The following is a 12,247-nucleotide window of genomic DNA, read 5'->3' on the forward strand; positions in this document are numbered from 1 at the left end:
GGTGCGTGGCCATGATTCACAATCAAACCCTGCTTACTGTGGACCCTGACCTTCATTCATTGACACCACCGCACACAATCTACGGAGCAGTTTCCATTAGCAGACGTGTGCTTGGGGTTCCGTACGGACACGCATTCTGCCTGGAGCCGTGCAGGAGAGAACGACCGTGTTCTGGACCCGCGTCAGGGCCCTGGACCCGAGCTCCCATCGAGGAGACGAGCTGCTGTCGTTTTTTGAATCACGGGTGAAATGGAGCGCTTACAACCCCACCGCCGAGTCACCGCGTCCTCCTTCACCCAACGCGCCGCCACCTATGGTCACCCGACCCCACGGGCGGCGCGCGTCTCAGCGGGGACGCGTCGTGGGCGATGACGGCTCTCTGCTCATGTGCTGTGGAACAGGGGAAGTGAGCGTGCGCTGACTAATGGCCTCGTCCTGAGTGTGTGATGTGTGTGTCGAGGCGAGGTGGAGCGGCAATAAGCTCCGCTGCGTGTGGATCACTGTGGCCGCATTTGCATAATAAACCAGCGTGTTTGTGGAATGCAGCTCAAGAACGTACTCACGCCAGAGCATTTAGTGGAAATCCAGGCGACGCAGCATCAGCACAGACAGCGGCTCAGCACCGGCTGCTTCACTCGGTGCTTTGGTGGAACTCACATCTCTGCTCTAATGCCATTAGAGGCGGCAGTGGTGGGATCCAGGCCCTGTGCTGCTCTGTGCACGTGTCCTCCCTCAGCCTGCATGTGTCCAGGCCTCATCCAAGTCTGTCCATGTCCTCAATACAAACTGTGCATTTGGCTCCATGTGGCAGTTGTATAAATGTTTATCGCTTCACTTCTGTCTGTTTGGGGGCGACGCGTATGCAAATCAAAGTCGCTTCTTTATACTCGCACAATAAACCAAGCAGAACGTCGTTTTGGGTTTTAAGGTGTGTTTTACGGCTCAGCTGTTCAGCCAGAACGCCACACACCGCCCCACGGAGCGAATCCTCCATCAGCACCTCCGCTTCATGTACAGTGAAGGGATCACGGCCACACGGCAGCTCAGTGACCTGGAGTTTTTCTTGTTCGCTTTAATTCCAGTGATGTGAACGAAGCCATGCGGCTCCGATCGCTTGCTTTTCAATGGTCCAAACGAACTAAGCCCTGCGTTTGTTTTCAGCTTTGCTTCATTGTTATGAGTATAATCTAATCATTAGCTGATGGCAGACGTCCCAGATCTGGATTACATGCTAAATTAATCAATTGCCAGTTGGCCCAAGGGTGATTGGCCTCCAGCATTGTACCAGAATGACTTCGTACATAGCATGAATAAAAGACATTCACGTGTAGAAATGAAGCGTTGCTGGCTGTGAACGCAGCGTTTGTGTTTTCCTCTTTCTTCAGCTGTTATTTCATGATGTCACTCGGCTTTAACCATCAACCGCGGGAGACAGAACATGCTGATTAGCTCCTGACTCCTTTGTGCCATTTGATGCTCACATTGTACAGGTGTGGTTCTTCCTCTGTGGTGCCTGGAGGCAGCCTCCCAGCCGTTTGAAGAGGCATTTCAAACATTTTGTTTAAGGCTTTGACAGGACACATCTCCACTGCTCACCGCTCACACAGCGCTCCGCCATCGAGTCGGGACACCTCTAAATGAAGTGAAATACCTCAGAGACGTGCAGCTTTCCTTTTTTTTTTTGCTGACAAGTCTCTATCATTTCGCTTTGAGTCCTTTCTTCCTGACATTGTGGCCTGGGTGGGTCTCAGAGGAGGAGACGGGCTGGAGGCAGAGCAGCCTGAGTGTCTGAAGTGGGCACAGTGTCATTTCTAGGTTGCTCAGATCACTTGCACCTTTCTGCCGTTTTTATGTATGTGGTGTTTGTTTTTATGCTGTTTGGTTGTAAGTGAGCTTTAATGGACATAGTGAAGTATTAGACCTCAATTTCTTATTCATAGTTTAATCCGATCATCTCGCTCTCAATCATAAACAGTACAATATGTTACACATTCAGGATTCCCAGCAGGATCCCAGTTCTCTGAGAAACCCTCCTTGAAACGTGTTGAGTCCCAACCTCTTTGCTGGATCGTGTGGCGCCGCCCTGTGACATTTTCGTCAGGCAAAGATGCCTCCACTGTCGTGAAGAGCATGAAATGGGCTGGAGAAAAAGGGCTGTAGCAATAAAAGAGGGGTGAAGTGGGATTGGCGGTGTCAGTCCTGTCTGTCATTTCTCAGAAGATTATAGCCTGAGGTCTGGAGCATGAAGTGAATGGTGATTACTTGCTATTCTATTTGTCCTTCTAATGACTGGCTCCCGTTGCAGCAGCTCTCTGTGTAAACGCACCAGGCCACGCCAGAGGCCACGCTGGGAAAGCGAGGGCTTGACCTGCATGTACGCGTGGACTTTTCATTTGGATGCTCTGCTCATCCCCCAGTTGAACTACGCCGAGTCCAGACTGACCCAGCTGGAAGGCTGCCACTGCGAGCGGACCTGCAGCGCCAACGGGCTGGTGTACCGGGACAAGGAGCTGTGGGTGGAGCCGGAGAACTGCAGGAACTGTGCCTGTAAGGTGAGTGTCACCCTCATAGTGGAACAACCAGTATAAACCATTTTGTTTAATTGGTTATTGGTAATAAACTTCCTAGACCGCACCAGTACATTTGAGACCCACCTTTCATAAAAACATTTCTAACTTAATCATGTTCAGGAAATTATCAGCTACAATTTAAGGAATTTATCTAGAAAATGGAGGAGCTGTAAAATGATTGTAGAGGAAATGGGAACCGTGTGAGTTTAAAGGGCAGATAGTATCAATTAGGAGAATGTGCATTTGCTTAAAAGGGAAATGATTCATATCAAAACAGCCGTTGGAACAGTTTCAGCACCGCAGATGCTGTAGAATCTGCTGCATCTTCCTCCCCTGCCCTCTAATAAGCGCCCCTTAATAAGCCTCCCCGCCTGCACTCGTACATAGGAGCCAGAGTTTAAAATGTGTTGAATCAGGCCATCCTGAGCCAATGGGGAATTAGACTTACTGCATCATTGCACATCAAGCACAGGGTAGAGTTTAGTCGGTCTGATTTCCTCCCATGGATATGCCATTAACTGATAACTGTGGCATCCTGGGGGAACCATTTCCGATGACTCATGAAATGAAGCGACGCTCACAGAGAAAGATATCAGCCTTATAAATGAAGACTGTCCTTCAGGGCCTGAATAACTAACTACCTGCTATCAGCAGCCAGCTCTGATTTCAGCATCCAGCACTCAATGAATCGGTGACATTATAGTTTTTTATTTGTGAATTACCAGCGTTGAAGGTGAGGAGCTAAACAGTTCTGTTTGAGTTCTGGAGGATGACCCGCTTGGGCTGAGCTGCGATTTCACTGTTTCGGGCTGAAACAAAACATGTTTTTCCCCCACTGTGTTTTAGAACGGTGTTGTGGAGTGTCGCAGGATTTTCTGTCATCCAGCAAACTGCTCCGAGGACTCGCTGCCTGTACACGTAGAAGGGACGTGCTGCAAGAAATGCAGACGTAAGTAAAAGAAGCTGCATTCAGAAAATACAGAAAAGATAGAAGTGATCCCAGTTGCTTCTGTACGAAAGCAGACTCGCCCACGTTTTCTGCTCATTTGTTTTCCAGCAGGCAGGGTAAATAATGAATGATGACAATAGGTAGACTCTTTAATTAACCTTCATACTTACCGCTCAGCTCATGAAGGATGCATCTTGCCCTTTGTCATTAATATTTTTTCTACATGTCTGTACAGCATCGTTAAGAGCAAAACAAAAACCATATCTGCTCTCTGCAGCTGATTTCTTAAAAGTCTGTTCTGGTCCCTCTGGTTTTATCAATACTGTATGCGTTCATTAGAAACGTTTAAATGAACAAATTGTGTCTAAAATTTAATTAAGATTTTGGAAGTTTTTTTTTTTACCACACCTTGTTTTCAAAATATCAGGACATGGTCACATGGTTTAGTTTTTTGGGAGGCAGCACAAAGAAACCAGTGTAAAGCACTGATGAGAGCGAAGATCACACTCACCTGATTCCAAAGATGCTGCAGAAGAAAGAGGTGCTGTTTCAAGTTTGGAGCACGCGGGATCTGCTAACTGCTCGTAGCCAAGACGACGGCGTCTCTCCCGCTTTACTGCAGAAACGCTCCGTCCCTGCGGCGTAGTCGCTCTTTGAGTAATGCCAGCCCTCCTCCGCCTCCCTCCGCTCCTCCGCCTGCTCCTTCCTCCTCCTCTTCCTCCCTTGTGAACATCAGAGCTCTGGCACAGATGAGCGAGGGCCCTGCACCCCGGAGAGGAGAGAAGCAGGACTTCATATCATATGCTTCATTTTCTATTTCTGCTTTATCGCCAGAGGAACGTGCAGAAGGGTCTCCTCTGTTGTATTCTTAATGTGCTGTTACATTTTCCTCTCCACTTATGCACACTAGCCAAGAACAACTTTGTTTCTAACAGAATTAACTATGCAGAACTTCAGACTGGAAACTTTTTTTTCCACAGGCAGTCTTCAACGCATTTTTAACTGGTAGAGCTGATAAATCATTATACTTCTGGCGTCTCATACTTTTATACTTGTTAGTTATATTGAAGCGCTCATCCTCTATTTTTGTGCCCACAGCAAAATGCACCTACATGGGCCAGACGTTTTCTGAAGGCCAGCACTTTTTATCCAGGAGCTGCAGGGAATGCAAGGTAAGACGTCTCCTTAATCTCCCCTGTGCCATCGCACCGTGCAGCGCTTCTCGGCGCCAACGTGCAATGATTATGTGTTGTTTCAATTATCTAGCGGGCTTTATTTGTTTTCCCCTCCCTCCCTCCAATCTGTTCTATCTGCCTGCTTCACCTTTAATTGTGGGATATCCAGGTAATTAGAATAATGTGTGAACACAGCAACACACGGGCCTGATTTGAATTGTGGCTTCATCACTTGGTGGATTATAATTACAGTCATTATTCCAGCTCAGCTCAGAACAGAGGTGAGCCTTCTTCACTCAAAAGCCATTTATCTTTAAAGACACTGTTTTAGAAGGGAAATTAGCATTTTATGTGTGTAATTGCTTACAAAGAGTCACACGGTGGATTCCCTGACTCCTTATTAGCCCCCAGAGACCCCCAAACATTGTTATACGGCGTCTGAGCTTTGTTTGAAGCAATTACAGTCATCCTTTACTCTTGGACATCAACCCGACTAAACTGAACACGTTTTAGACAAATTATGTGTAGAAGCTGGTGGAAAATGTAATTTTTAAAATGGTAGGAGTCATTAGTGTCATTCTTGGGTCAAGTGCGAGCTGTAATTGGCATGTATGTTAGAACCGGTGTGAGCGGGCGTCTCATATCTGATGTCTGATGTAGACGTGCCGGTTTGAGCTGTAACCTTCCTTCTAGATCATGTCTGTTTTCTCACCTTCGCAGTGGGAGAAGTGGGAAAGAGAGAAATCAACAGTGAATATATTCATCGACATATGGGGGGGGTAGATGCGGGTAATGAGTGAGAGAATGTGACCCACATGAATCTATTTATAGACCATCAACTCATTTCTGACAAGTTAACACAACTTTGTAGTGTTTATTGCACAAGAGATGCAGAATATACAGTACATATTTTGTACATTTCTATCTTTCAGTACTACTGTAGTTACTAGTTGGATTAGTTGGTTTACTTAATTAACACATTCAGTGAAATGTCAGTGCACCTCCACGTCCCTAACACTAAATAAAACAAGGTTATTTCATTTCTAATGAGGGTTGATGTTGATGCAGCCTCCATTAACAGGTTGCTTTCTTCATGTCGCAGCTGTTTGGCCTCCTGGCTGCTGAGTGCGAGGCAAAGTGGAGCTGGTCAGGATGTGAACCAGCATTTCATCAAGCTTGCACTATGTTTCTCTGTGGTGCGAGGTGTCAGTGTGATAGCTGAGCAATGAATACCAAGACGTCTGAGGCGCAAGTAGTGAGGAGCGTGAGGCCGCTGGTAATTGGGTTGTAGATGGTCTTTTACTGTTGCAGTTGGTTAAGGCTGCTGTTGGTGCCTCTCAGATACAGGATACTTTACCAGAAACACTCATTTGAATACAAGGTGACAGGAAAAACGTCAGGGTCATGATAGCAGTTATAAATAAGAAAGCAGACTCCCACACTGATGCACCACAAGTTGGCTCAGCAGAAACATAAACACCTACAGTGTGGATGGATTCGTTGCACCAAATAGCTTCACAAAGGTTTTGCACGTCTTTTTGCTGCTTCAAAAATTAAAAGCTTTTAATGTATTTACATTTTATAATATTCTAGCTCTAATTAGCGGTGAAATATGCACATCCACATATGCATGAGAGTTAAGCTTTCCAAATCACTTAGCAGTTTGTCACTAGGGTCACACTTTTAGCATCACATTTTAATCACCTATTAGTATTAAAGATGAACTGAAAAACAAAAACTTATCACTTTTCATTGAAGGAGACCTTTAAATGAAAACACCATTTAACAATCAAACAGCAACTCCACCGCCACAGTTTCTATCAGCAAGTCTTAAAATAGAAAATTTGATTATCGCAGCATTAATTAATTACCTAAAAGACTAATTAATTTGTGATTTAATATTAATTAAGTAAAGAGAATATGAATCGTTTGATTAAAGGCTTATGATCCAAAGCAAGCGTAACACGCTCGACAGTTAATGTTGCTCCTAAAGCGTGACATTAAACCAAGTTGTGAAGGAGAAAAGTGTCTGAGGGAGTTGAGTCGATACTTCAGACCTTGAGACGCATCAAGGGCATCACCTGAGCTCCGACCGGCTGCCCAGGCTCCATGGCTGCTATTTGTTCTGAGGACCCAGGGGAAGATTACCAGCCTTTGTTTGGCTTGTTTGGTGGCATGTACTGTATCTACAGCGGCCCTGTTATCTGCAGCTCCTTCAGTCGTTACACGTCACCCTCGCTGGTCTGATGCCATTTTAACCTGAGGAAATTGCACCAGCTACAGTGTGTGCATCCATATCTCTGCTGCCGTCTTGTTTTATTCCAATCACGGCTCCTCTCGTCCTGTGCAGAACGGCCTCATGGTGAAGGCGACGGAGACGTGTCCGGAGCTCAACTGCACCGTCAACGAACAGATCCTACCAGACGGGAGATGCTGCAACGTGTGCAGAGGTACGTCTCCTCCTTCAGCGCGTGTCCCCCTCCGGCCGCCGCCGCTGTGAGTTTGTGCGACGTAAACAGAACTCGTCGGCCGGATGCTTATTCACACCGTGCTTCTGCAATAATTCTTCTCCTGACGCATCCAGAATGAATGCGTTTTGGCTGAGACGTCTATCAGAACAGATTGGTCTGTCTGCTATAGAGCACCTGCTATGCCAATTTGCCTGAACCCCGCTGCTTTGGCAGAGAGGTACTGCGGGGTAAATAGCCAGCGGTAATTCAGTAAATACACTGAATAAACAAACTGTAGGAGGCTGTCAGCTATAGAGCCCTAATGAAAGGAACCCGAGCGGATTCAGAAAGGAAATTGTGCTCTTGTTTATGTAAGGTGTCTGAGATTTACCATATTCCGAGGGGAGGGAGATGAAAAAGGCCAAGAAAAGACACGTGTGGAGAAGAAAAGATGAGGAGAGATGGAGGACGGGAGAGGAAAGGTTAAGAGTTTAACGGGAAAAACACCTTCGCATCCGCTCAAACTCAGTGACTGCATTTACGCCGCAGTTCTGCCTTCGCTCTCGACCTGAGAGAGGAGAACAAAGCGTGCGTTTAGCAGGAGGAGGAAGTACAGAAGAGACCGATACGAGAGGACAGAAGACAGAAGCCCTCTTCCCACTCCCACAGTCGCTAAAACCCAGTCGCTCATTATTTCCAAATTGTGTCTGAGCCACTTCTTCACTGTGACTCAGTACTTTGTCGCCGTTCTGTATTTTACTTTGAGATTTCCTCTGGAAGTCCTCCAAGCCTCTCTGGTTGTCACCGAGTAAGAGGGTTCCACCACTTATTGCCACTGAGATATGAAAGGGCCTGAACTAAACTGGTATTTATCATTTTCAAACTTCACACACTTTATATTGTTTCCTCTTTGGCGGCGTTGGTGCTCCACAGACGGACAGAGCCATGGGTCACGCATCAACATGTCTGTGGGCTGTGAATGTGGAGTGGAGCGCAGGACTAAGGGGACAGCGGCTTTTTAGTGCAGCCAGTCTGTCGCTCATTACACCATGTGATGAGACACTGTACATCATCACACCTACTGAGCAGCAGACCGTCATCTCTCTGTCTGTCTGTCAGGCTGCTCTCGTACTGTATGTGTCGGACTCGTTCTTAGTCCATTTGTCTGTCGAGTGACTTTTTCTGCACGCGTGCAGGTTTAAAGCTGCTTTTAAACAGGTCGGTGCTGGAGCGTCCAGGTGGGACTTGTGGGTTCTGGTAGCAGCGTCTCCTGGGACCGTTTCTTCAGTAAACAACCTCGGCCCCGTTCACAGGTGTGAAGTCAGTGTGGAATACTGACCTTGTTGCTGCACCTAGTTTCCATGCAGGGGAAATCTCCCCGTGTAACCTTGATGGGGAATTTGTTTGTTTGTTTGGAACTCACTCCACTTGGAGGATGGCGGCTGCATTTGAAGTCTTGTAGTGAATCCCAATGAAGAAGCAGGCGTCTGTTGATCCTTCTGAAACCATTTCTGCCACGGTATCAAATCAAGGCTGTATTGACAAAAGCAGGTTCATGTGAGTGAGGACTAATCTATGAGGAACTTTGTTGTGTTGCTTATGAGATCTGTTTAATTTCCCCTTTGAATCTGTAAGATTAATATTACAGGACCAGGAAAGTCAGTTTAAAGCGCTGTTCATTATTTAAAGTCACCTCAAACTACAAAGCCTGCGTCAGAGCTTGATGCCGCATGCATTTGTATGATATATGCTGTGAAACTCAGACATGTGCGGCGTGTTTTGTGAATACATGCATCTTTGCATTGTGCGTGCTTCCATAAAATAAGACACCATTTTATTGCTGCATTAAATCTGCTGCCGCTGTAAACTTCAGACACCCGGCTTCTTGTCGTGCACAGGATTATGGGTGACAGGAACAAGGCTGCTCGTTTGTGTATTTGTCTGCTTTTATCTGTTTGTACAGTTGTGTGTGTGCGTCTCTGTGCTACATGAACAAATTTTAAGACCCGCTTAAATCAAAACTTCCTTTGTTCCTATTCTTCAGGTTATGACTTCTGCGCAGAGGGACTTATTTGTGGAGAAAACTCGGAGTGTAAAAACCGGAATACTAAAGCAGAGTGTGAATGCAAGAGCGGCTATGCCTCCATCCACGGGGATTCCACGTACTGCGAAGGTAGGGCCCAACTTCACCCAGCGCAGCCTGCGCTCCAGCTCCTTCTGCATATGAGCTCGGGATGTTAAAGTGAGCTGTGTTTAAAGTTCACTGTTCTCTTTGGGGAGTGTGTGGCTGCAAACGGAGCTTTATAATGAGCTGATATTAATGCACCCACAATGAATCCTGGCTGTAAGAGCATCGGTCAGTGGTAGCGGTTCAGGTTGGTGGACGGCATTAGGAGCTGCACACATGACCAGATATATGCATGGTCCATTTATTAATGCTCGCTTATGCTACGATGCATTGACAGTTTAGCCAGCCAACATAGAACCCGCTGTAGCTCTTCAGGGTTCTGTTCTCTGCTTATCTATTCCTGGAAACCAGCAAATCTTTGGTTCCCGGCCTCTCGTAAAAAGTCAGTGTCAGGATTGTTCTTGTGCTCTGACTGTTGACTTGGCAGAGCAGCAGCCTCAGTGTGTGGATGCTGGAGGCCCAGAGTGCTTGTGATGGAGCTAATGGCCTTATTTGATAGAGAGGCTTGAGAGCGGCAGTTGGTGGATTGAAGGATTTGCCGGGTGCTTGGTGCCGTTGTCTTTGGGCCGGAGCCACAGCAGATTGAAGCCGCTAAACGCAGTAAGAGCAGCGTAGCCACCAGCCCTCCCGTCTGTCTGCCTGTGTTTGATCTGCATGGAAAAGAGATTTATCCAGAGCTCCGCTTCAATCCACGACAGTCCCTCACCATATGAGTGAGGGCTGAGGAGCGCTGATTGTTAGATGGATGTAAATCGCGGCGCCACGGCTGCATTGGTTGTGGCAGAATTATCCATGTTTAGGGCTCCCTCCCTTAAGGCAGCTCAAACTTGTCTTGTAAATGGATTATCTGCAATCCCGCTGTACAGTATGATGCTATTTGACATGGCTTCCCTCTAACCCCTAAATTAAACAGGCTGAGGATAACAGGGTTTGCGTTGAGTGGAGTAGTGGGACTTTTTGGCTTTTCATTTGAGTTTTGAACAAAGCCCAGCTGACGGACAGGGAGGTCACTGACGCTCTAACAGATGTTCTGACAAACAAATGGAACCCACGTTTGTGACATTATATCCCTATAAATGCTTGATTATGCTACTGCGTTACTCAGTAGATTATTTGGTTGTAATCAGAAGGAGGAGTGAACCAGAGTTAAGCTTTCTCCTCGACTCCCTCTCTCCAAGTGGAAGGTCTCATTTTTCTTGGTGTGGATTTTGATCTCCAGTGTGTCCAAACTTTAGATTTTCTATTGATTTTAAATGCAATTAAAGTATTGGAGTGCTCACCCTAAAAGTGCATGTCTTACTGTAGCATACAGTAGATTATTGTAGATTAAGCAATAATACTGCCCTTTTACCTTGATTTTCACCGGCCCCTAGTTTATTTGCTAATTGTAGTTTTGATGCATGCGCCTTGTTGGGAATTCTGCTTAATACAAAGCAAATCACAATCAATTAGATGTGACCCATCACGTTCCACAGTATCTAATCAGAGGTTAATGACAGCTGACGAAGGCTGGTTCACAAAAACAAGTTGATTGCAAAGTGTGATTCGCTGCTTCTCATTCTGAGAGCTTGTGATTTTTGGTGAGACACTTTTTTTTCTGTTTTTTGGCGTGTGCTAGAATTCAGCAGCGCTGCAGTATTTATGATGCAGACCTAATTCCTACTCGTAGCAGAAGAATGGGGCGAACGTGTTAATATTCAAAGCCTTCTGCCTAATGTTGGAGATGAAGAGACGTGCCTGCATTCAGAGAAAACGCAAACATGTGGAAACTTGTGCATCGGCTCACGCTAATGATGAGCCACGTGTCTCCTGCAACCAATGCCTGCGTCTTTGCTCTTTTACCCCATAAAAGATGCTTTACAGGCTCCAGAATCTCTACATACTGTACTAGTCCTTTCTCGTTGTAGGCTGAGGATACCTTAGTTTATAGGCCGTGACCCTGTGCTCTCACCCACTTCACCTTTGACCTTTAACTTTACTTCATTCACTACTTTTATGTCTAACACAGTGATCAGAATGAAATTAGAACAACCTGTAGTATTTGAGCCATTTTCCCATTATCGTTCTTTTTCTTTTTTATTTCTTGTACCTGCTGTCTGACACAGGCAAATGAATTGATAATGATTTACAGGAGAGTCAAAGATGGTGTCGCTGTGACATGGGGAAATCTCACACTCGCTGGGTAATGAGAAGTGCAATCTTGTGAAATGAATTGTGTGGGTGTGGTGGTTTCATCACAGCCCAGAGTTTCCATGAAGCGGTTAAATATCCACCTCCATGTCCCACATCACATTTTTAGTGGCTTGTCAAACCCATGTATTAATATGTTGTGAAACAGAATTACCAAGAGCTGAGTACATAATAACTCAGTGAGACAGGACTACTGAGGATGCTGCAACCCTGGTGTTAAAGCACTAATTGCCAGTGATAAAAAGCACAAACTATTTTGCACATTGCGACGTCTGCCATTGCACTTTTTACGTTTATGCTAATGGCCTTATTATTTCCCTATTATCCTCATCAGGTCTCGTTCAGGCTGTCAGTGCTCTTCTTAAAATCCAGCGGATCCGGTTGCTCAGGTCCAGAGGACATTAACGCCGTGGTTTTTGCTGACAGCTTGTTAATTAAAGTAAAAAGACAATTCCAGCCCCGCTGACGGGGAGCGGTTGCATCATTCAAGGACAAACAACATAATGCGCTGTTTCCTGGCTGCGTCCGCAGGGACCCGCCTCCCAAATGGCCGGCTGTAGATCAGCATTGGGCTGATGGCGTCCCAGCGTGGGGCTGATGCTGCGCCGAGGTGCACACGTGCTCATTTCTGCACAGACCTTTTTAAACTCCAGTGATCTCCTCCTCTGCAGGAAGCTTTTCTACCTCTTGTGTGCAGCTCCTGCCTCCTCCATGTTTCACGCCAA

General features: G+C 46.2%; 1 protein-coding gene across 2 annotated transcripts in view; it reads left to right on the forward strand.

The window, feature by feature from the left end:
* LOC114851766 (protein kinase C-binding protein NELL1-like) overlaps positions 1-12,247 on the forward strand; it is a 126,816-nt gene that overhangs the window by 44,313 nt on the left and 70,256 nt on the right. For both annotated transcript variants that reach the window (XM_029143450.3, XM_029143449.3), the window contains exons 8-12: positions 2,418-2,552; positions 3,417-3,519; positions 4,618-4,691; positions 7,045-7,144; positions 9,189-9,317. In XM_029143450.3, coding sequence (XP_028999283.1) covers positions 2,418-2,552; positions 3,417-3,519; positions 4,618-4,691; positions 7,045-7,144; positions 9,189-9,317 — 541 coding nt within the window. The remainder of the gene's footprint in view (positions 1-2,417; positions 2,553-3,416; positions 3,520-4,617; positions 4,692-7,044; positions 7,145-9,188; positions 9,318-12,247) is intronic.

Source organism: Betta splendens, chromosome 3 (assembly GCF_900634795.4).
Source record: "Betta splendens chromosome 3, fBetSpl5.4, whole genome shotgun sequence".
NCBI lineage: Eukaryota > Metazoa > Chordata > Actinopteri > Anabantiformes > Osphronemidae > Betta > Betta splendens.